The 26,265-nt window shown below is 33.3% G+C and overlaps 1 protein-coding gene across 1 annotated transcript; it reads left to right on the top strand.

Annotated features, from left to right (window-relative positions):
- Positions 1–2,769: 2,769 nt before the first annotated feature.
- On the top strand, positions 2,770–25,351 carry LOC148604714 (maltase 2-like). The gene is made up of 10 exons (XM_088548180.1): positions 2,770–3,125; positions 4,656–4,835; positions 6,748–6,908; positions 7,626–7,754; positions 8,245–8,349; positions 10,104–10,243; positions 10,512–10,698; positions 11,902–12,087; positions 19,795–19,926; positions 22,176–25,351. The coding sequence occupies exons 1-10, from the start codon at positions 2,888–2,890 to the stop codon at positions 22,527–22,529; spliced, it is 1,812 nt and encodes a 603-aa protein (XP_088404306.1). The 5' UTR covers positions 2,770–2,887; the 3' UTR covers positions 22,530–25,351.
- The last annotated feature ends 914 nt before the right edge of the window (positions 25,352–26,265 follow it).

Below are 26,265 nucleotides of genomic sequence, written 5' to 3'. Positions count from 1 at the left end.
AATATTGGAAATAAAAGGACAAATTGAAATTTATTTAGGTGAAATTATAATACATTTTTTTTATCACAATTAATGCATGTTATGTCCTGCAAAAAGAATTTAATTTTATATCTATCCAAAGTAAATAACCTCCAAAAAATACCAGGAAGAATACTATATATTTGAGGATTTATTTTTATATTATTAAATGATTAAACATACATTTATGATGGGTACCATTTTAACTATATAAAGGTGTCATTTTGACCGAGTGCCATTTTCACTTCACAGGTGCCATTATGAATAGAATTCACGTGAAAGTACTGTACTAACGGGTTGACTGGCAGAAAAAAAGGATTCATTTTCCCTTCAATATTAAAATATATAAAACTTTTCTCTCAAATACTATTTTCAGCTATTAAGTCTACTTCTAAAAAATGTCACGCAAATTAAAGAATATATTTAGATTTGCCATGATGCTCAACTGGAGAAATCCAAGATGGCGGGATGACGCGAGGGTACTATCGGGGGGCTCAGATACAGAAACAAATATCCATTCTTTCCCTCAAGATAATCAAAATATTGTTCGCAAAGAATATCTGTAAATAATGAAAGAATCGTGTCTACATTAGTGAGTGCTTTCGTGCAGTAACCCACCTTACTTAATCAAACTATTTCCCCTTTGGCGTCCCTTTCAGCGTCAGAAACTTTTCTTCTAAGGTCACGTGAGATATTCATACGCATGAGATGGCCGGTGACTGTAAAAAAAAATCACCACGTGATCAACAGTCCGAAGAAACAAGTCATTAAATAGTGCGTAAATATTACACGGATTTCTAAATGAAATGGAAGATACGAAATATCCTATCAATTTCATGGTTATTTTTACTCCTTTCCATTTCACGTTCACTCTTTTCCATTCACAATGACATCGATCGCGGATGCATGCGAGTGCTACCGCAAATTAAGATATATGCCTAGGTCAATTTCAGCCACTGTCGTGGCTTCATTGACAAAAAAATACTTGACCTCTAGCCTCTTATCAGTACCTGTTGTAATTAGTTCTATGCATTTATCGAGCAATTAACCAGACTGAGTTTAATTACTTATCAACAAATTTAAGACGCATAATAAGCTTTTGTTGTTTTGGAAAACCTTCCAGAAAGGAGATTGAAAATGTCATCAATCCTAGATAGGAAAATATAATGAGGTATACCGTGTCAAAAAAGCTGTCATCGCATTTCATGCGGGTTGGATCCAAATTTAGAAAAGGGGTTGTGATTGTAATAAAGAAAGAGATTTCAAGCTATCATTTGGTTTTTTGCCAAATTCTACAGAAACTGAAAAACAAAAAGGTGACCCAACCTCCAAAACCATCCTAATCGAAACAAACAAACAAACAAATACAAAAACAAAACAAAAACGTCGATTCAAATGAAAAAAAGATTGACAGCTAGGTTGAAAATAAACATAGGTAGAAGATGACAAATACAAATAGACCTTTGCTAAGATGGTGGCATAGTAATTTTGATGATGTGGTATGATTGCCGATGATTTCCAAGCAACGAAAAATTTAACTTCTACAGATCATCACACGGTCTTCAATGATAGGCAAAAATACCCCAAAATAAATAATGTGAAATTATTCTTAAAAGACAAAAATAGAGCATTTTTCTCAGGAATGGTGTATGGTGTTTGCTGTTTGTAACAATTATTCTATCAGATACATATAATTTAATTACAGGTCTATGATTCTCTTTGGCCATGGTTAAGGAACTTAATGTTAAAAGAAAAAAATAGATATGTCTCGGTTTATATCGATAATTAAGCTGTTCAAAGGACTTAAAAGTGCATGGCTGGTGTTTCTTTCACCAGACCTTGTTGTTGAAATCACGGTCTTTGATTCCGGTATTTAAGTTAATGTAAGTGTCTCAGGAGCTAGGTGCCCAGAAACCAAGCACTTTTACAGGGCACAATTTGTAGCACTTGTGCTAAAGCTTATCAACTGAGTAATAGTTTTAGCTAGACGAGAAACACGTGTATCTAAGGGCTGTACTTGATTTGACAGACAGTGTCGGCCTAGAGTTTTCTAAATTAAATTATTTCGACTTAAAATTTAAAAACTGAAAAAGGCAAACTAGTAGTTTGTAGTTCAGCTATGCCGGATGTCGGAGAGTTTGGTGTACGTTCATCTAGGTGTAAAGCTGTAACCTGAACTGTAAAACAACGATTCTGAACATTACACAAATTGGCGCACTGCCACGATGCCGTGTGAATTTTTATGTGACATTTTACAGATAAATTGAATGTTATTCTTTCATCAGAGTTCAGTGTTTAACAACTCACAACAAAAGGCTAGTGTCTAAATACATTTGAAGCCAATTTCAGTTCTGTCTTTTCATCCTATCCTTATTTTTGCAATATGAGGCTTTTTAGGCGTAAAGAATCAAACAATCTATATAAATTGATTCAGTACTTGCGTACTTTGATTTCATAATATATTTCACCCACTGCCTGATTCTAACAGTGACGCTTAAATAAAGAAGAACAAGATGTTCGATTTCATTTACGACTGAACGACATTCCATTTTCGCCTGTGATATACGATTGATAATAATCAGTGTTAGATTTAATAAGAGAAACACAGTCAACAAAGTTATCTTCTTTCAACCAATTCAAATTGAATCATTTTAGAATATGATATGAAGATATTTAAATGCAGAACGATATATTTAATTCCAGCGTTTCCAAGCTGTTATCGCAGCATTAGTAAATCACCGTTGAAATCGTAGTAAAGTTAAGTAACACCGTAAGAATGTAGTTGTCGGAGAGCCTTATTTCTTTTTAAGTAAATAATAAAACAGATAATACAGTGTTGGCTGTCTTTTTTCTTTTCTTTGCGTTTACCATGGAAAAGAAGGAAAGTTATGCTTTTTACACATCAAACAAATGTTCTTTTTTATTACTAGTGATCGTAGCGGCAGCCATTGCAGTTAGTTGTATCGTTATCTTTACCGACAAAGACTTACGTGAAAAACGACAATATGATCCGTCGGACCTGGACTGGTGGAAAAAGTCTATTGTTTATCAGATTTATCCAAGATCTTTTAAAGATTCGGGAAATGATGGAATCGGGGATCTGAAAGGTAGGAATTCATTTGTACTATAGATGTATAGACGAGCATTTGCGTTATAGACTGGGGTTGACCATTGCGTAGTTAATTACTTGTTTTATCTTATAGGTGATTGCTTCCAAATGATATTTTACAAAATATCGAAATATATTTGTGTTTATTTTTGAAACATTGCCTATATTCAAATTCTGTTTAATGTGACCGATTCTGTAAATAGTAAGCATATTAATTCAAAAAAAAAGGAAAGTCCATTGATACAAAGAACACAATCAACTAAATTCGAGCCAGCCATTGTGACCCCCTCCCCATTGTAGAAAAAAATGACGCAACAATGAAAACAAGCCAATAATCATCTATATAGAGAACAAACATTCAGCAAAAAAGAAAATAATTAAACAAAATAAAAACTGTTTCCGCTATTCATATTTCGTATTCACGGCCTCCATTGTCTTCAATCTGTGTGTCTGGATTAGGATCCATATTTATTAGTGTGTTTTTGTTTTGTTTTTTTTTTCTATGGTTATATCTTATAAACTGCTCCTGTGACCTGTTATCTAAAAACATAACTGTATCGCGAAGATGATACCCACGACACTGATATCTGTTATCATTTAAAAAATGCCACTGTCATCTTTGTGGGGCTGTTAGAGATGTATTGAACGAGTATAAGTTCATGATCAAACATATATTTACGATCCGCACCATAAAGCATTTCTGTAGTGTACTACATTTTGTAAGAAATAATTTTTTCCATTTTGATATTTTTTTAATGAATACTCGACCTAAATCCGCTGAATATTTATTCTAAACATGATGTGGTAGATAGACAAACATGATGTGGTAGACAGACAAACATGATGTGGTAGATAGACAAATTTCACTACTCGAGTTTATATCAATTTCAATGACAAACTTATATGTTCTTGTCTGTTATTGTTCTCAGACTGAACAAAATCTTTTTAATAACTTAGTTTAGAAAGATTCTATTTTGCTTATTGGTTATTTGAATTGCCATTGAAGAAGAAAACTGGACAGAAAACCAAGTTCTTAATAATTTTATTTAAATATTTTACTTGTTTATTTGCAAGATGACAAAGAGCGTGAACGTTTTTTTTGAAAACATCATGAAGTGTCTATTGTTTTGTCTTAGTGATCCTGTTCACTACTTTTATATTCATATCCGATTTCATGTAAATTTGCTCATGCACATATTTGCTAACACAAGTATATCATCGAGTATGGGCTTAGATTGACTGATAGCTCTTTCATTTTTTTCTCCGGTTGAAACAGAAATCATGCCAACGATTTTCGTCGTGTTACTTGTAGAATAATTGACATGGTCCACCTAACAAGTAAATAGTCATACGTTTCGACTTTTCAAGGTCGAAATATCCAGAACTGGCACTCGCATTTCTATGGCTAAACTTCCAAAAACTGTGCCTGCGTAGCCCAAACAAGTGACAGAAAATTATTAAAACGCTTAATCTTTTACTGCATGGTGAATTTAGAGATGAAATTCTGTAAGAGATTTTTTAATTTCAGGAATCACCGAAAAGTTGGACTATTTCAATTACTTAGGGGTGGATGCTATATGGATCAGCCCATTTTATAAATCCCCTATGAGAGACTTCGGCTATGACGTCGAGAATTATACTGAGATAGACCCAATATTTGGTACCATGACAGACTTCGACGAACTCATGAAGGAGGCTAAAAGAAAAGGTAATTTTGTGATCAACTGAATAGTACATGTTAAGTAAATAACTATATATTTAATCCTGCTGTTGTTATCATAATTTTATTTATTTGTATCTCAAGGCATGTGGATATGCCCCCGACTGTATGAAGATTTTATGGCCTATGATATGTGCATTTTATACATGTATATAATTTGTGCGAACAAGGGAATTATCAGCATGATAGATTGACTGCCCAATGATAGTGCCTGGAACGTTGATAACGACTCCAGTCACAGTGAGGGGAATTATCAGTGTTGCAGGCAATATCACTTCCCAAGGACAGTCAATATCGATAATATCCTCTACATAAGCAACTATTGTGGTAATATTCGGCCATGTTCACTCTGTATTGTCCTCTTGACATCTTAACTTGCATTATATAAATAACATATAAGTAAGAGGGTGATAGAGCAGTTTGTTACCCCGGGAAAATCGTTGTCACCCAGAGGCTTATCCGATGGTGACAATGTATCTTCAAGGGGTAACAAACACTCTCTATCACCCTCTAAGCTATATCTTATTTATTTTCTTATCCTGAATGTTTCATTGTCATTCTTTTTCAAAGTAAATCCTAACAATCAGTTTTGTATGTTTTTTTTTTGTCTTTATTTTCTTCATCAATATCAATTTGTTTTATTTTCTCTCAACTTTTTGGGACCTTTATTCAATGTATCGGTGGCGGACCTTTTCCCTGCTTACAAACACAAATGTCAATAAGATGTTTTTTGTTAATCCAACTTTTACCACAGGTCTTCACAGATATAACAACAACAAACAAACAACCAAACACAAAAAGTCAAAATACAATGTATGGACAACATAACAACATAAATTCTAATTTGAACACTTTCTTTTCCAGTTCCAACCTCAGTCACTTTTTAATTTGACAATACAATTAGCAATGTTTACTAGGTACAGATTCGTAGTAAATTTGGCATCACAAGAAAAGTAAAATAAATACGTCTTTTAATCGATATTGTATCATTTATTGATATGGAAGTTGAGTACATGTATATTGATTCTCAATCAAACACAAAACTGCCTAAAATTTAACTGGTACCTAATTTTTACAGGGACTAGTTTAGCTTTTCACGAGAAGGTAATAGACAAAAAACTATCGTTTGTTGTTGGGTTTTAACGCCCGAGCAGCAATATTTCAGCTATATTCAGGCAATGAACATGAAAGGGATGATAAAATGAACATGAAATGATGATGATGAAATGAAAAAAGGGATGGGACACAAGGATAATGGGGTCGGCAAATTTTGATTGCCACAAGATAAAAGGAAGGGATGGGTAGGGTTGGGCAATTTAGCCTCCTGTAACGGAGCGCAAAGGTTCCTATTCCTATCGAACACCACAGCAGGGTTCTTTAACGTGCGAGGAACGTGACATCTTTCCCAACACGGTGCACCACTATGGTTTGCGGTCAGGTTTTCCGTAATATAGCCTGACAACCCCAGCATATAACAAGCCAGGGGTACCCCATTCCACCACCTTGGGCACACATCCCAGTTTCTGTGTGGGCAGAGAGCCTAGCCCCCGACTAGGTTTCTGAGCACTATTTAGTCGCCTTTTACGACAAGCTTAGGGCTGCTGCAGACCTATTCTTTTTACACCCGGACTTGCATGGTGCCAAAAAAGCTATCACGCTCTGAGCCATGTCATAGAGCGGAATATTACCCTCGTATTGAACCAATCAAAATTAAGCTGACCGACGTGAAGTATGATATAAGTAAATATTACATGACCATTTTTAACCAATAACAATAGCTCATTCTGATATGAAACACAAATAGATTGCCGGATGCTTTCTATAAAAAGTCGTACACTTTAAACCTTAAAATGGGTATGTTAGAGTCTATTAATCATATCATTTTAATTGCTTGTTGCAGGTATCAAAGTGATTTTAGATTTTGTACCTAACCACACAAGTAATGAAAGTATGTGGTTTAAGGAGTCCATGAAAATGAACCCAGACTACCGGGACTACTATATTTGGGCTGATGGACTACCGACCTCCCGACCGAATAAGTACAATCCACCAAACAATTGGGTAAGTATCAAACAAGGGCAATATATAACATACAAATGTTCATGAAATTGGAACGAGGAATATTTTCTCTTCCTTTTGTATGCAATTATTTTATAAAAAGAACACAATCGAAATGATTGAAAACAAAGACCAGATTGTACTGGAAGGGATTGTTTTAGAGGACTGTTTTAGACTAACTTAATCAAATAAAACTAAAAATCACACGATCGACCATTTTAATTCAGATGTAAATTATCGTGCATATTATCATTAAAATCAGATAAATTTTATTCAAACCATAAAGCAATTTATGTTAGGTTATTTTACAGCCATATCGAAAACAACGGGACCGACTATATTTCAACAACAACAAAAAGAGAAAGGAACTTTGGTTATGCATTTGAACCAATCATAAACCTTTTAATACTTAAGTTCATGCAAATTAGACAGACTAATATGATATTATATAATTAAGTCTACTTCAGATTTTCATAGTTATGTCATACAAATTTTGCAAAGTTTACTATACCCATTTAACAGAAAGAACGATAGTAACAAGAGAAGTACGAGTAGAGTCAGCATCTGGAAAACTACCGATTTTTTTCAGCATTGTTAAGGGGCGAAGTATTAATTTAAATTTTTCGATGGATAATTGAAAGGTAACAGCGTATATCTTTCATGCCCAAGAACCGTTAACATGATAATGCAAAATTTATGTTTAAATGAATACTTGGATAGATCAGTGTGTTTGGGGGCTCAGCGTGGGAGTTTGACAGTGAATACAGATATCAGTACTATTATCACGCCTTTCTCACTTCCCAACCAGACCTGAACTACCGGAACCCTAAAGTACAACAAGAGCTAAAGGTAAGGTAATATCGACCCGTAATTAAAAAAAAAAAAGAATTAATAAATGTATAACTTGTGACGTAGTTTAATATTTTCTTATGCACTGACATAATGAATGAAATAGTACAGGTTTTTATGGGTGACTGGGTCAAAAGGTAAAAAACAATACACTGAAACTAAAATAAAATTTTAAAAAATGTATCTAAGGGCAAACTCTATTGCAGTGCGTCTATATTGGATTTGAAGAGGTATGCAAATTTCCTTTCAAACTGTGTACATTATGCTTCCGAATCGTTATGTGCAGACTCTGACACCATGTTGATCTAGTAATTCGCCTTGCTTCCTCTTGAAGTTCACTAAAAGTAATACTAGCACTATAAACAGAAGTTAAAAAGGAGAGCCAGGTTTAGTCTAGCTAAGACCACTTTTTTACATTATGATGAATATGGTTTTGTTTTAACTTTCGAAGCCATAAATTAGATACTTATAGAGCTAGTGTACTTCGTAGAATGCTCTAAAGTTTTGGTTGGACAAAGGCGTGGCTGGCTTCAGGGTTGATGCATTCAAGTTCGCCTACGAGGTGCAAAACCTCACTTTGAACGAGGATTTACCTGTGAGTATAATGTTATTTATAGAAATTGTAGAACGGCGTAATAGCTGTAAAAGATAGGTTAACATGTTTGGAATTCCCCAAATTAAAGATTAAAAACCAATGTATACAGGCAAAATTTAGACGCATGTCAAACGGAAAAATAGGAAAATAAAGCATTTTGACTCCTTTGTTCTATTTGTAGTAACGAAGGCAATGCGTTTTGACCGATGAACAAATTTAAACGCTTTGTGCAGAATATCCTAAAAACAATTATACCATCTTTCATTAAATTTTGTCGCATTGTTTCAGAGAAGATTTTCAAAGTTCACGTGAAAACGACAAAAAAAATCTGTTTCAGGGGCCACAATTCCTATATCGGGCGAAGAATCGTTTTGAAAATTTCGGCATAGGTTCGTCTTTTGATTGTGAATAATATTACTCTCCAACAGAATTTGCTAAATTTGCTGTTTTATTTTTAGTAACAGCAGCCATATTTTTCGAAGATTACAAAATTAAAAAAAATCAGTTTGTGCAGAATACGGTTAGAAACAATCTGACCAAGTTTCATTCAATTCTGAATAGTAGTTTGAAAGAAGAAGATTTTTTAAATAATAACTTCAGAAATAGCCAAAAACGTCGAAAAGAGGCAATAACTCAAATATCAGTTGACACATTTGTACGAAATTCGGCACATATGTAGCTCATCGTGCTGAACTCTTTTACCCAAAGTCAGAATTTGGCTAAACGTAACGGTTTTGAAGATACATGTATATGAGAAAAGCTGCTGTCTGACCCTGTATATTCTATTTTAGTAACGATAGCCATGTTTTTCGACGGATAAAAAATCGAGGCCTAAAATTTGTGCAGGTTACCCTAAGAAACAATCATGCTAAGTTTCATCCAAATCCATTCAGTGGTTTCAGAGAGGATGTTTGAAAAATTGTTAATGACAATGACGACGTCAAGTGATGGCAATAGCTCACCTACAGCCTATGGCCAAGGTGGGCTATAAATGAAGCAATACAAGAAGTAATATAACTTCAGATAGCAAATTCTAGCCAAAGACAAAATTACTTACTAGACACTTGACAGAAGGAGTAATTAGAACAGAACACTAAGTTTAAAGTTACAATGTATTTGTTTTCGTCTGTGTGTGAAATAGTAAATCTCATATCGTAACATCAGCATAAAAATTGGGGCTCAAAATTAATGTTTTCTCATAAGACTCTGATTCGGTTGATTATTGGTCCTGATAAACAACTCGTCTAGAACGTATATTGCCACTTTGAAACATCTTTCACAGTGCTTTCGATTGCAGTGAATTTAATTGCTTGGATAAGACCAAGCTCGTAAAAATCGTAAAAAAGATTTTCTTTATTCAAATTATATTGAGCACAAAAAGCTTCATAGACCCGTTTATTTACATGTACTTGCAATCCAGTAACAGTTGGTAGTTTTTACCACACTAGAGTGTCTAAATGTCGAATCTAATGAAAGAAGTACAACAGGATTTCCAAGTTAAACTAATTCAATTGTATGTTTAAGACTGATCTTGAGTAAAATTTAAATGAACATTGTTCTATATAATGATGAATTTACTGCCTGTTGGTAAGGTTTGTAGGGTAGAACTTTGTGGCATTTCCTGGATTCAATATTTCCTGTTGTCCGATTACATATATGCCAATAAAATCTTTGCTATATGTATATCTTTTTGGTTCTCATATTTTATGTACTTTGTCGTGGTCTTAATTGATAATTTTGTAATATTCATCAAGGATGTTCCACCTGGAGGTAAATCGGTATGGACAGACGAACAACCACACAACTATACCACAAACCTGCCAGAGCTATACAATATCATCAGAGACTGGAGAAAGATGTTTGAAGAATACGAAGAAAAGGATGAAATGTCCAGGTATAAAGCACAAACAAACATATAACTTAGTGTCAAAATATTCCATTGGTTTACAATAATTCTGGATGTCATTCAATGTGAAGTTCGGGAAAAAAATCAATAGATAAACAACATAACTCCCACGAAGATAAAAATAAATACATACATGTAAAACGAATATTTTAAGGTCGATTGAAAACACAATCATAATATGTCATATCACTGATACGCGGTTATATGTTCTATACCATAAACAAATGAAACATATTTTGATAATTTGCCTTTGTAGGTTTATGTCAACCGAGTCCTATGGCCTTACAATACCTATGAGAAATAAGTACTATGATGCTGGATCGGTGCCCTTTAACTTTGACCTCATTACAAAGCTCAATAAGGACTGTGACGGTCTCTGCTTTAAAGATATCATTGAAGGAGCGTTGAAAGATCTGCCGTCAGATGCCTGGCCAAATTTTGTTGTACGATTTTACATAGCTGTATAAATTAGAAAAAAAATTCAGACTTTACTTCATTTAAAGGACATCGCAGCATGTGTGTTTAAAAAAGCAATTTTAAGTAGTAAAATGTTAAATAGTTTTACCTATCTAGTACACAGGAAATATTGAAACATATTAAACCACCATGAAAAACATATTAAGTATCAGTCTGTCTAAAAATCAGACAGAAGGTGATTCATGCATGTCAAAAACCCACCAAATTCAGTTTTATTTCTTGTTCAGACACTGTAATTGATCATGTAGTCAGTCTTTGTTTTTCATTTGGATGTTGCACTTTTGAGATAAAAATTATATAAAATGTACACGAAATTTGCACTTTGCAAGAGTTATCGTTCTTGATTTGGCTTGCTTCGGTTGCTTTTAGTGGAAGATAAATGTATGATTGTCTAAAAAGTGCAATTCTGTATGCATAAAAAGTTTTTGTTTTGTGAAAGTATAGCATATGTAGACTGAAAAAGCGTCATTTGTTTGATGGGTTTTTCTTGACCATGAACCACTTTACCATTGACAGTGTCTGAATTTTATGCGCACTGGTATTTAAAAACATAAATTCATGGCTAACAAATTAACTCATGAAAAAAGGAAAATATGATCATAATAGTAATTATATGGCTTCCATAGTACTTAATATATGAAAAAGATATTGTTTTCATATAGTTTAGAAAAACTTTTGTTTCCATGTAATTTTAAAGGCAAAAACACATCAATTTCCATCTTGGTCCTAAACATATGTATCCATATGTTTAAAACATATGAAAACTTATGTTACATTTTTTCCTGTGTAATATAAACATACATTTAATCAATGGCCTTATCGTGTTTTTTTTTTTTTTTATTTTGCAGCACTCTGGAAACCATTTCACGTGAAAAGCGTGCTCATTCTTGCCACAAAAAGCCTTAAATATGTTAATGATCGAGTAACATTAATTTTGTTTTTGTGTTTTTTTATTTGCATTTTAAAGCAATTTTTCAAAGGATAATCGAACTTAAGTCTGTAATTTTATGTTTAACTATCGGTGCGTACTTTCAAATATTATAATTCATGATTCAACAAGAGAGTATCATAACACATAATACTCGTAATACTCACTACAGATAGATTTGTTTTTAAATATGCTTGGACTTCTTTCATCTTTATACATGTTGTGCTTTCCATTTCTGCAGATGGGAAACCATGACAGGCCACGTGTTGCTAACAGAATGGGTAAAGAGATGACAGATGCCATGAATATGTTGTTATTAACTTTACCTGGTACACCGACGTGTTACTATGGGGACGAAATAGGCATGGCGAATGTTTTTTATCCTTTTAAAGATACGAAGGATCCTTACGGAATATACTACGGACCAGTAAGTTATTTTTCTGTACACTACTAACTTACACGATTTTTTCTTACGAATCATCAATTCGGATTTATTTGCGAGCATTTCGTATTTAATTCTTCGGCATTCGTAAATAATAGGGTTGTCAATTCTACCTGAATTAACCGCTAAAAATTCCGACCGGTTAATCGGTGAACCGATGGATATACGAAAAATGTATATGCATATATAACCACAACTAATAATAAACTGTTTCATTAAGACTCGTAATACATATAATGCTAGCTATTTCACGCTCTTTGGGTTTTTTGTTTCTTTAATTTTGATTTATTTTTGCATTTATAAGACAATACATACATTGTGCTAGTACACAAACAAAATAAAAATGTGAAAAAACTTGAGTCCAAATGAACACATTATTAATAGTGTATATATCACTCTTCCAGTTGCGTGTCTGGGATATGATGTTTGTTTAGGTTCTACTATATAGATAGGTCACTACAAATAACTTCATAACAATTTGTTGAAATAAAGCTATATTGAGACACTTAAACAAGCACATCCAACATTTTTTTTCCTGTAAAAAGTATATATTTTTCAAAACCTAATGTTAAGGAGATCCTTGAAAAAAAAAAGATAGATATTATTTTCTATTTTGTTATGAAAATCTGTAGCCATGGTAACGTAATAAAATTGTACATCAGTTTTCACAACAAATTTTGGGTTTTCTATAATATCAGGCACTTGAAAACTGCCAGAAAATTTGGCATGGTATTACTGTAAAAAAACAAATAAAAAGTGTACCTTTTCTGCTCATTTGTTCATTATTTTAATTCTTCGTTCGAAATTTTGCATTTTTGAAAAACAGCCAGTTGGTTTAAGGAAGAGAACCCAATCCGATGAGGGCCTGAATGTTTCCGGATAGCTAAAAGCGTGCATTTTACACCTCTTTACCTTCACAAGTATTGCATCTATTCATGTACGAATGCTCTACTACCCACAATCAATATTTCTACCAAGTTTCACCTTTTATATTTAAGTTTTACAAAATTAGACTGCGTCAGTTTTGTATTCGAAACACTGCAACAGAATCTCATTTGCATAGTGCAACCTGAGGAAAATGATTTGGTCAATTATTGAAGATTGTTAAAGCAATTCCGGCACAGGAAAACATCCGTTCTGACGACACAGACGTTCCCGGTATGCTCAAGAACTGAAGTTCTAACACAGGCTGAGCGGGATATTTCGCTGCGTTCATTCCACCAATCAAGCGGACACTGATCATGGACGGCGTGCTCTTTACAATACATAGATAGTTCCGATTGATCAAGGACAGGAGGTTCATCAGGAACCAGGGACTGCATATTCTAACATACACTCCCTGCTAGGATGAAGAGGGTTGGGTTGCCGTGCCAGTTTTAGGGGGGGAGTCGAAATAATTTTTGGTAAAATATTACCTTATTTCTCTCGTAAAACATGTCAAATATTCAATTAAGAATGGATGGGGCCGTATGGTTTGAATTTATATGACAAAATTCTACTCCATTGATAAATTACTACCGTTCGTAAAACACCGGTAACTAAACCGCAAGTATAATTAAAACTTGTTAGGTTATCGTTAATTATTCGTTGATTATCCGTAAAAGCGTGGACCAAATCGTAACTATTTGCTTCAAGACTTCAAGACTTCAAAAGACTTTATTTAATAACTCAGGCACAGAGTGCAACATGAGAATACAATACAGCATTTTAACTACAAACATATATACATTGATAAAGAACAAAATACAAACACATAAAGGGAAAAAACATGGTTAACAGAGATGGTACGGTATTACACAAATAATTTTAGAAAAAAAGATACATTTTTCAGTAAATCTACATGACATAATGCAAAAATACCAGCCATTTTCTCGACACTGCTATATTTAATATAATAATCGGGAATATATTTAATTCTGAGGTTACTGATTTCTGGATTAGTACATATAAAAAGATAGTGGAATTCATCTCCTATATCATTATTTAAACATTTTGGACATTTTCTGTCTTCCTTTGCTATATTTAGCCATCTGCCAGTTTCGATAGGTATTTTGAAATTACTCAATCTGAATTTAGTAATATAACATCTATAATTATATTGAAGACGTAGTAAATAAGGCTCTAAACAAAAGTCTTGCTTAAAGAGAGAGTAAAAGTGTCCACGAGATGAATTAGCTATATCACTACGTCATTTTTGAATGAATTTATCAATAAATATCTGTTTCACATAATTTTTTATCCATATTGTATTAACTGGCATCTGGCTATTAAATATAAAACTTAAACCAGTATCATCAAAAATGTTTGCAATATTTTTCACAAAAGCTGACTGATATTGACCATCTATATACAAAGAGTACAACAATTTAAAAATTTTTGACGATAACTTATGAGTTACTAACAATCTACTCCAAAAGCACAACATTCTAATCTTAATATTAATGTATAATGGGTATCGACCTAATTCACCATACACTAGAAAATTAGGAGTTGTAATTCTGACTCCAAGTATTTTCTTCATAAACTGTAAATGCACCTTTTCTATATTATCGTTTTTTCCAATCCCCAAAACTTCACTACCATATAAAAGAATAGGCGATACCAAAGAATCAGAAATCTTTAACTGTAAATCTATTGGTAGTCGTAAATTTCGTATTTTATAATAAACAGCATATAAAGCTTTTTGTGACTGTTCTACCAGTTTCTTTTTTGCAGCATTAAAACTACCATTATATTGAAATAGTATGCCCAAATAGGAATAAGTATCAGTATAATCTAGTTCTTTCCCATTCAACTTCAGTTTTACATCTGGTCTAAATTTTCTTTTTGAAAAAAACCACAACTTTAGTTTTTTCAGTATTTACCTCAAGTTTCCATAATTTACAGTAATCATCAAAAATATTTAATGTATTTTGCATGCCATCCAAAGTTTCCGAAAAGAGCAAAGTATCGTCCGCATAAAGAAGGAGAAAAACCTTCATGAAAATATTCAAATGTTCGAAAAATAAATCGTCAACTATGTGTAATGAATCAGCATAATGATTTTCAAAATATGATTCTAAATCATTCATGAAGATTGCAAAGAGGAAGGGCGAAAGATTTTCCCCTTGCCTCAAACCTAGTTCACAAGCAAAAAAATCTGAATTAATACCCCCTTTAGTTACACATGACTTTATATTTTGATACATATTCTTAATGATATTAAAACATTTTCCCTGAATATTAGATTTTATCATTTTTGACCAGAGACCACTTCGATTCACCTTATCGAAGGCTTTACTAAAATCTATGAACGTGCAAAACAATTTATTCTTTTTATACAAATATAAATCAATAAAATAATTCAAGATGGAAATATTATCAACCGTTGAATGTGATTTTCTAAATCCACATTGTACCTCCGAAATAAGGTTAATTTCGTCAGAAAACGAAGTAAGCCTGTTATTTATAATAGTAGTAAAGACTTTACTGAAGCAGCTTACTAGGCTTATAGGACGGTAGTTTTTCGGATCCATCGAATTCCCTTTATTTTTATAGATTGGATGTATATTACCTGTTGCCCATGATTCGGGGACAATACCCGTTTCAAAAATTATATTGAATAGTTTCGTATAAACAGGAAGCATAATAATGAGTGTGTGTTTTAAATATTCGTTAGTAATACAATCTAAACCAGATGCTTTATTACTATGTAATTTTCTCACCACACGCTCTATTTCTGCTGCCGTTATTTTACCATTCAGTATACGGTCTGAAATTTCAGAATTAATATCGTTCTGCTCATCAGGATTAAAATCTAATTGAGTGTCGTCACCACGATTTATTTCTTTAAAATATTCGTACAAATCTTTTAACGGGACATCAATATCTGACTTCTTGCTGTTGGTACAGCGGCGAAGAATATCCCAAAATTTCTTTGGATTACTCTTAGAAACGCTTCTTATTTCACCCGTCATCTGGTTTTGAAATTGATCGTATGCTTTATTAAGCTCTTTTTTGTATTCTCGACTAGCAAGATTCATTCGCGCTTTATTTAAATCGCTTTTACAAACGTTATATTTTTTTCTAGCTGTATGAAAAATTTACCACGGGGTTTGTTGCGAATTATCACTATTAGGTCCATCTCGATTTGTAGGACTCTTTCTAATCCCGAACACAGATTTTGCTGTGTTATTAAAAAGTTCGCCGATGTCGTCAACAATTTTGTTAACACAGTCATCTGTAATAACTTCTCCGTTATTATGCTTTTCATCAAGTAAATCAACAAAGCGATTTATATTTTCAAATTTCGAGTCTGACAGAAAACATTCTATATAGTTTTCAGTTTTATCTTCGGACCAAGCGCGTGGACGTGTAGTCGGGATACTATCATCAGGTGTCTCGGATTCGGTAATCGTCCGGTCGCGTTTCAACATACCAAGGGAAATGTGTAACCGTTTATGTACGTCGGAAAATAATGGCGAAAAATCTTTTACTTCAAAATCAATAATATATGGAAATAAATTTGAAGATGCTAAAAAATAATCAATCAGTGATATGTAACCACTTGTGCATTCACCTTTCATATTATCTTTACCTACTCGACCATTTACAATATAAATATTATTTTTTCTACAAAAATCAAGTAGCCTGTGGCCGTATGCATTTGGTCGACCTGTACAAGAATTTTTTCTATCTAATGGTATACCTGCTTTTGTTAAATTTTCATAGTCATACATGAACTTTATCAAGTCTACATCCTCATCTAAATCAAACAGATCTAATAATGACTTGTCTGTTTCTACATAATCTAGTAAAGTACCAGTTTTTGCATTATAATCACCTAGAAATCCAATATAATCACCCTCTTTCACCATATCAATCATCTCCGATTCAATTTCATTGAATGCTTCGGGAGTAGAGTATTTAGTGTTTTCGGGTGGGACATAAATACATCCAAAAATAAAATTGTGATCAGATTGTAATAAGGATTTATCAATTTTCACCCACTGAACATAATCGGACTCTGTTTCTGGAAATTCCAGAAATTTGGATAGATAATTTTTATAAATAATTATGATACCACCAGATTTCTTATGACATGTTTTCCTGTGTTTGGCTTTGTAACTATAACCTTTTGGTAAACACAAGTGATCATATATATCAGTTTTTGTTTCTTGAAAAAATAAAATGTCATAGTTTTCAATTAATTGCAAAAAATGAGGGTTTTTTAATTTTGAAATTAAACCACATACGTTACGACATGATAAATTAAGAAAATGTTTATTACAATTTTTATTGTACTGTTCTTTTGCACCACTATGCCGCCTGGCCTAACTGAAATGTACTTGTCTGGAATCCGGAACTGTACCACGCACATTTTGGGAATTCATTCCTTCCTGTTGCATCCTGTTAATATGGTTAAATTGTCTTGGTTCGTCTGTGATATACGGTCTACCATTTACGAAAAGTTTATCACGTACTATATATGCCCTTTGGTTTTGTTCGCGTAGTTCCTTCATGACTGGCACTAACTGCCTTCTCCTATCGCTAATCTCCTGCGGGTATTGCTGGTATACTTTATACGGTTTTCCCGACAGTTCGGTTTTAGCAGCGGTGATAACTTTTTCCTTTTCGTTGTTGTAAAGAAATTTTGCTACAATTGATGGTGGTTTTCGATCACGTCGTGGCTTTAAACGATGAACATTATGAAACGATATGTTAGAGTCAATTTTCATTTCATTTTTAATAAAATCGATTAATACCTTTTCTGTATTTTCAATTGTGGTAGGATCAGGCTTCACTTCGGGGATGTTTTCAAAAATTAAGTTGTACTTCATCGCACGGGTTTGTTGGTCCAAGAACGATTCGTGCATTTTATAAGTCATGTCCTCAAGTTCCCCCTTTGCTGCTTCTAGGTCGCGTAATCTTGTATGAAACATTTGCATATCACTATTGTTCTTTTCAAAATTGTTTTGATGATCCGTTACCGACCTTTTGAGAATCTATCAACGATACTATCCAGTAGGTTTAATTTTGTAAGTTTATTTTGAATGTCGTTCAAAACAACACCGATGCTATTGTTAATAGGAAACTGTCCCATTGTTGACAATTGTGTGTATTGTCCTTGACCCTGTACGGAATTTAATGTGGCGGTGGGTTTGATTGGAAATTACTGTGTATTGGCGTAGATGATTGACACTGTGGCCCTAATTGATTTTGTTGCACTCCTTGGACGTTAGGGTTTATTGGAGATGCGCTCTAGAGGTATGGTGGTGGACCGTAAAGCATATCATTTGCATTTTGGATGGCGAAAGTCAAATTACCCATCTGCTGTTGGGGTGTGCTCGACATGTTTATGAACGATCCACCCTGGGAACTGTTCTTGCGCTGTCTTTTGTTTTTACGTCCCATGCATGTGCTTTTATTGCATTCTTCATATTACAGGCAGAAAATACAGTTGAATTGTTATATTGGTGACCTCAACAAAGCTCTATTTGACAAACAAAATCAAAAACTGACCTCTGTAAAATACACCCGTCCATCCATGTCCGCCATGTTTTTATGTGCATTGCACTCGCAATTACTATTAACATTATCAAATGTATTCGTAAGTTGCTCGTACATCGTGAACTGTTGTGATCGTAAACGCACCGCGTTATTTATTTTAAGTAAATCGTAAAGTGATCGTTCATATTCGTAACCTATCGTAAAGCACTGCAAATCACTCGTAAAAGTTACAAGAAATCTTTCCTGTAAATGGAGATTCGTAAGATACGTGTACGTGAAGGGGGTAAATATGAAAGCAAATTTGTTTCTAATAAAGTAAGAGAAGAAAATAAATAATCCTTGGCCACGAGTTACATTGTAGAATATCATGGCCACGAATAAGTAAATCATGGCTTTGAATTACCATGCAGGTCGGGTCCACTACTTAGTAAATGGTGACCACGAATTAGTATATCATGGCCACGTATTTGTACTCGTGTAAATGGTTTTAACATTGTTGTCAATAATATTTAAATCAAATGATATTATTTGTCAGCTCCACATCATAGACAATTTGAGACATTTGGAATGACATCGTAAACATTTTCTTTTTGCCTGAAAATGTTCGTGAAATAGGGCAAGCTGTTGTGGAATTTATTCCCCATATATTGATATTAATAAATATTTAATAACATGTTAATAAATATCTATCAACATGTGCATAAATGATTTATTGATTCAATAAATAGATGAATTAGTAACATGTTGATAAATCATTCATTGTTATCAATAAATTGAACGAATTTTTAACATGTTAATAAATATTAGTTCACGTAATATTAAATCTTATTCCAAATTATGCATTCTGGGCAATATCCAATAAAATAAGCAATTACAAACACTTTTCTGACCACGATTAAACCACCTATAGTGGCACCCTCTTTATCAACACGTTAATAATTCATTTGTTTATTGATATCAATAAATGATTTAATAACATGTTAATAAATATTTATTAACGTGTTGATAAATCATTTATTGATATTAATATTTATTTATGAACGTGTAAATAATATGTGTTAAATGACAATTTATTGATATTAATAAATAGGTAATAAATTCCACAACGGCTTGCCATAGTGAAACAAAAAAAAAAAACAACCCAATCCCCCCTCTGTTAAGTTCTGTCTCAGACACTGATGAATAGTTTTGATATTTATGCAGACTGAATATGTGAACTACACGAGAGATCCAGAGAGGTCACCAATGCTGTGGGAGAATTCTGATAACGCTGGATTTTCCACCGGGGCGCCATGGTTAAGTGTTGATCCATATTTTGCGACAAAAAATGTGAAGGTAGGTTGAAATAACAATAAATGTCACGTTGAATAATAGTACAATACTGTCCTAAATGCTACTTGATTTTAAAAACTTAATAAATGAAAATTTAGTGGATACTACCATAAAAGTATATGACTTTTTCGAGGTACTAGCAATTGGATATAACAAACAAACAACAAAAAAAGAACAACTGCGGATGTGATTGTCCAGAAAGTTGTATTATATTGAAAAAAGTAAACAATTGTGCAAAGATTGAAACAAATCTTTTTCCCAAGTAATCATCTGGCATTACTAATAGGAAGATGACAAGTGTTTAAAGCTACTCAAATTAAAATCTACAGACAAAATTTAACTGAAAGCCGAACTTTTGTGTTTTATAATACCAAGTACAAAATACAATCATTAAAACCAGTTTAAGTTATCATTTTGAAGTGAAGTTTGACGGACGGATATACACACATCTTCCGGATATTATCAAATTCAGTATCTCGACGACATTCAAAAGTAAGTAAACTAAAACAGTTGAAAAGATTAGCAGCATCATGTTCTCGTATTATCACTGGAACATTTGTATACAAGTTTCAGGTTTTATTCATATTGTACAGTTGCGATCTCTTCTAACCTTTCTTCGATTCTGCCAGGATTCGCTGCCATATAACAGTTCTAAACTGTCAGAAACTGTTCTGACCCTTGACACGCCTTGTCAGAGTATGTCAGGGCTTTGGACAAGCTCTGTTATAATCTGTCATGGATCCTGACACTCTCATGTCGGGAATTGTTCTAGGTAGAACAGATACGTGGATAAGAAGTCACTATCTCGAGAATACTTCTCAGACTGAGTTACATACAGTACATGTACGTGATTCCGAAAAAAAGTCGTAGCACCCGAATTCCGATTCGTATGACGGGAATGAAGCCTTGCTATGTTTGAACTTCATTTTTTTTTCAATTCTTGACGTGACTTTTATGTATGGCACTCAATATAAAAAAAAAATATTGCCTGGCGTACCTGCTACGCCCCTGCCTTTAAAGAATTTGGACTGAATTTTTTGTTGTCGCAGACATCAGTATGATACAGAGTACCTATATTGACAATTTTAAACATTTTATACAGAAAATTTAGGCCTTAATGAAACTTAAAAGTGTTCACACTCATATATTTTGAAAGAATATGACATTTTTGAAGAATTTTGACTGAAATATGGAAGTCGCAGTCAGCCACATGATAGTTATATTACAAAAAATAGCATCTTAGTAAATATTTTAGACTATCATGGCAATTAAAAGTGCTCCCACTCAAACATTTTGCAAGAATATAACATTTTTAAAGCATTTTGACTCAAATAAATGTGTCCCAGCCACCCACATGATAGTTGTATTAAAAAAATTTGCATTTAAGTCATTATTTTCAGAACCTCGTGGAAATTAAAAGTGTGCAACTCATACATTTGCAGGAATATGACATTTTTGAAGAATTTTTACTGAAATATATGTGTCACAGTCACCCACATGATAGTTATATTGAAAAATTTAGCAATTCAGTCATTAATATTAGACCCTCATGGAAATTAAAAGTGTGCGCACACATGCATTTGCAGGAATATTGACATTTTTGAAGAATTTTGACTCAAATTTATGTGTCGCAGCCACCCTAATGATATATTATAGTTAAATAATTTAATCGAATTTACAGGTCTATGACTGAATGTAAAAAAATATAATTTAAACAATGATAATTTTTGAACGATGAGTGACTGGGCCGTGATCGACAAAAATTGGAACATGAACAACGATCGAGTGGTTGTGGAATGATGATCACGACGAGCTTTATGTAATTGGAAATTCTATGTAAATTTTGATATCAAGATTTTTTTTCCAAATCGGATTTGCTAATCTACATTAGTCACACAGTTTCCATTATTAATCGCAGACTTCCTGTTCTAAATTACGTCACACATAATAGAAAGATTTAGTGTCAGGAGCTGTCCAGAGGTATGACAGTTTAGAACAGCTTTTCGTATTTTCTTTGTCGTGACCCTGGATAGTTTTTCTTCAGGATCTGTCAGGGAATAGAACAAAATGTGTCCTGACACAGGACAGCCTCTGTCAGACCCTGTCAGGATCTCTGTTCTAATTACTGTCCTAGAACAGTTTTCCAGAGAGATTCTGACAGAATTTAAGAGGTTAGAAGTGATCGCAACTGTATGTTACATAGGTTATATCTAATTGATTTCAAATCTTTTTTCATGAACTTATTTTTTTAGGTGGAGCAAAATTCAAATCGTAATACTCATATCAAAGTGTTCAAAAAAGTAGCAGAGATTCGTAAACTGCCGTCATTTCAGAATCCAAACATCGAATTCGGTCTCACAAATAAACAGTTCCTGTCGTACATTCGTACAGCAGAAGGTCGTCCTAAGTACTTCGTCATCTTGAATGTGGATACAAGGCAAAGTATCATATCTACAGGGGACTTCAGCAAAGCACCAGTGTCGTCTACAAAAGGACAGATTGTCGCCATGACGGGAACTGTCAACTTAGCATTTGGTAGTGTGGTGGACCTCACTAAAATCAAACTTCAGAGAGGGCAGGGTTTAATTATAAGAGTTAAGCATTAGTGTGCATGTGTTGACATTGTGAAGAGTTTATTTTAAACAAAATGAGTCCAATTTGTGTAGGTTATATTCTAGTTAGGATATCAATACGGGATTTGGGTTCTTATTTTTGCAGAAGATGCGGATTTCAGTCAGTGTTGAAATGCGTTGAACGCTATATTGGCATTGTAATACGGTATGAAAATCCTGTAAATATCTTGGATTTCAATAGGTTTAAACCTTGTACAGTTTATATGCAATATGCAGTTTTTCAAGAATTAGCTTTTAGTTTATTCTTGATTTAAATCTTTGTACCGTCTTTGGCGTCACTGTCAGAATAGTATGAATTTGAACGGAACTAACATAACTACTGATAAGGTTGTAAATAGTTAGGAAGTACTGGGATGAACCACCCTTGCTGTATTTCATCCGCAATGTAATTGCATATATTACCTCGTAACTGTAGTGCATCTTTTTTATTTCTTTTTATCTAATATGTAGGCGATCATTTCTAACATAGATATAACACTGTTATAAGCTCGTCCTAAAATTTCGACTCCTAAGACCACATCAGAAATAGTTTTAATGTAAAACGGCCAGAAACTGTAGTTAAATTTACTAGAATAATTTCACAGTGTTTTGCTGGAGTTCATATATTGGTTATAATAATATGAACATGTTGTGCGTTAAAATTTGAATATATTGTTATCCTCTTGAATGAATGGAACGCAATAATATTTTATTTCGATGGGAATGCTAGACCGAGTGTTTATACTCTCCTGAACTGTACAGTGGTTATTGGGTCGTAGTGTTCTAAGATACCAGGGGTGGGTTTCTCGAAGCTATCTTAAGAATAAGACGTGTCCTAAAACTATCTTAAGATTCGTTTCAGTCCTAAGTCGTGTTCTCGAAGCCATCATAAGTTAAGACGAGTCGCAACTTTCATCCTAAATTTAGGACAACTAATTAGGTGTCTTAGGATCATCTTATAGAAAAAAATATACCACAGAATGACCGGTACGCGTCGGTTCAAACATATTTTTAAGGAATGTGCATAATTTTAAACTTTGACCCGAGTGTTTAACGATTCAGGGACACTTTATTCAAAGAAAATAGCTACTGTTTCTATTTCTAATACATACATGTAACAATCAAACATCAATAACTTCATTCGGTTTTTAAATTCATACACATGCATATAATCAGGAAGCAATCATTTTATTTTATTTTTTTTGTTCACCAAAAATGTGAAAAAAATTTTTTTAATCCATAACTATCCCCCCTCCCCCCAACCCCCCGATAATCAAATGGTTTTTTGCTTTATCATATATGCATTTTTGTTTATTTGATAAAACAATATCAACCATTTATCCGTATTTCATATTTTTTTTAATAAAAACATATTAATATCAATAATAATTTAAACATTTCACAAAATATCCTTAGGATGTCTTTATGACGTTTTAACTTGAGACATGTGTGAGATAGCTTCGAGACACAACCTAACAATGTCATAAGAAGAGCCTAACTTCATCCTAAATTTGGTCTTAGGACGTGATTTATGACATATCTTAGGATAGCTTCGAGCACCCCACCCCAGACTTAAAACAGAAGTGTGTTATATAAAAAAAATGATTTTGTAAATTAAATTAAAATTTTAATATAATACCAGCTACCGGTAGTTATAATAACATTTAATTACTAAATTCAAATTGTACTACTCACTCGTGGTAGACTAGTTAGGCCTGTGTGGTATTTTTATAGCCAGACATTTTAATTTTGCATTACTTTGCTATGTAACACAGTAGTACGGGAATAGTGAATGTATGTGTATGCTATTATATTTGAGGAGTTTTGATGTAAACAATGTCGTTTCTGAAATCACCAATTTGATAAAATGCAAACGTATATTCAAGCATGTTAAATTAATCTACATGGACCCTGGAATGACTGTGTTCAAAACATGCAATTTTGATTATATTATTAACTTATCGCACACAAACAGGTAAAATAAATTTATACTCAGATTTTAGAATTATACTTCAAAGGCCATCCTCCCAAGTCAGGGTTTTGAGTCCACTCTCGCTCCCTCAAACCCTGACATCACTCATTGATATTTAGCGGGTATCGTCCAGCCAATTCCAATTGGTTGCTTCCCGGGGTGAGAAGCACCAATGAAAATCGATTTAACATAAAAAGTCTGTTGAAGGTAAACATTAATGCAAGGTAATGGACGATCCGATATAGTAACTGAAAGTTGTATGATGTCACAAATGATGCAATATGAGCAAAACTGATAACGGTAAATTCTGTGTAGTCTTTACTGAAAAAAATGACGTTATGTGTAGCCACTTTGCAAGTTATATCGAAGAGTTTATATCACGAGTGATTTGATTGGATTTTGGATCCGGGTTAAGTTTAAGTCACTCACTAGATGGCGCTGGGCGATACCCGCTAAATATGAATGAGTGATGTCAGGGGTGGGGGGAGCGAGGGTGGACTCAAAACCCTGACTTGGGAGGATCTTCAAAGGCATGCTTGTTTATATGTTTTCTTTACTTTGAATAACCCTTGTATTAAGAGGTTTGCATTATTATTAACCTCGTAATGAATTTCCCTTTAAAGATGTCTATTGCTTCCATGTGGAAGCGCAAATCTAAGTTTTAAGACTACACTATTTTCATTCTTTTTTTTATTATATGACTATTTAACAAGAGAATTAAGTACTCTATATTGTCAAGTCATATTGGTACCATAGAACGATATTATACTAACAAACCTGTCCTTAGTATGTTTGTACAAATTTTTGTTTGTGTAATAATTAATAAAAAAATCTTGTTTAAATATTTTATCGCTTTTAATTATTCTGACTACTACAAAAATATAATGTTTTACTGTATGCATCGAATCAAGCTTCACGCAGCGGCAGACGTTCGTTTCCTTTACGACATTGACTGCTGCAGACAATAGGGAATTCTTTTTTATTTGGATATTGAACCTGACATATCAATATCCAAATAAAAAAGAGGAGGGTTTGCAGGGTCAGAGGAAATTCGACCTATATCATAAGCGACCCTAGGATCGCTAAAAAAATAGACTCAGGTCACCAGCGACGAATATGCATGTTACGCCCGAAATTGGAATTTGGCCTATTCCGGAATGGGACGCGTCCTGAATCGGAATTACGCGATATTCCACGATATTCCGATTCAGGTCGTCCGTTTCCGGATTGGGCCAATCTCGTTTCTTATATATTTCAGAGCATATTTCGAGATTTGTAAAGGGAACACGCTAAATTGGCTCTTACACCTTTTTTCATTATTAATTAAGAAATTGCTATAGATCAACACCTTATTTATCCACAGATCTCCCAAAACTTTACAATTCAGTGATTTTTCGTTTTACAATTAATAATCAGCTGAACTTTTTAACCTTAGCAGGTATACCACCTTTTATATACTCTTTCATTTACTTATGTTACTTTTTATGCATTATTTAATTTTTATTATACATATATAAACGTATATATATGTTCTTTATTGTGTTTATATATTTTGCATGTCCGGTCTTCGTCCCTTGATTACATTGTTTTGATTCCGCTACAATGTTGCCTCCCTAAATTACTATTTTATTATACACTACATTAATACCATATATTTTATTTCATATTGTTTAATTTTGCTGCTATAGAAATATTTCTATTTGAATGTATTTCTTTAATAAATTGATTTTAAATTTTATTTTTGGCTTGCCCGACAAG

This window comes from Perna viridis, chromosome 10 (genome assembly GCF_037379345.1).
Source record: "Perna viridis isolate PV_CMFRI_1.1 ecotype Kerala chromosome 10, ASM3737934v1, whole genome shotgun sequence".
Lineage (NCBI taxonomy): Eukaryota > Metazoa > Mollusca > Bivalvia > Mytilida > Mytilidae > Perna > Perna viridis.
This window is presented reverse-complemented; position numbering and strand designations above follow the sequence as displayed.

Excerpts from the sequence above, each read along its gene's own strand:
- LOC148604714 (XM_088548180.1), top strand. The coding sequence starts at position 2,888 with ATGGAAAAGAAGGAAAGTTATGCTTTTTACACATCAAACAAATGTTCT. Across the intron at positions 8,350-10,103 it reads CTTTGAACGAGGATTTACCT|GATGTTCCACCTGGAGGTAA; the intron begins GTGAGTATAATG and ends ATATTCATCAAG. Across the intron at positions 12,088-19,794 it reads ACGGAATATACTACGGACCA|ACTGAATATGTGAACTACAC; the intron begins GTAAGTTATTTT and ends ATATTTATGCAG.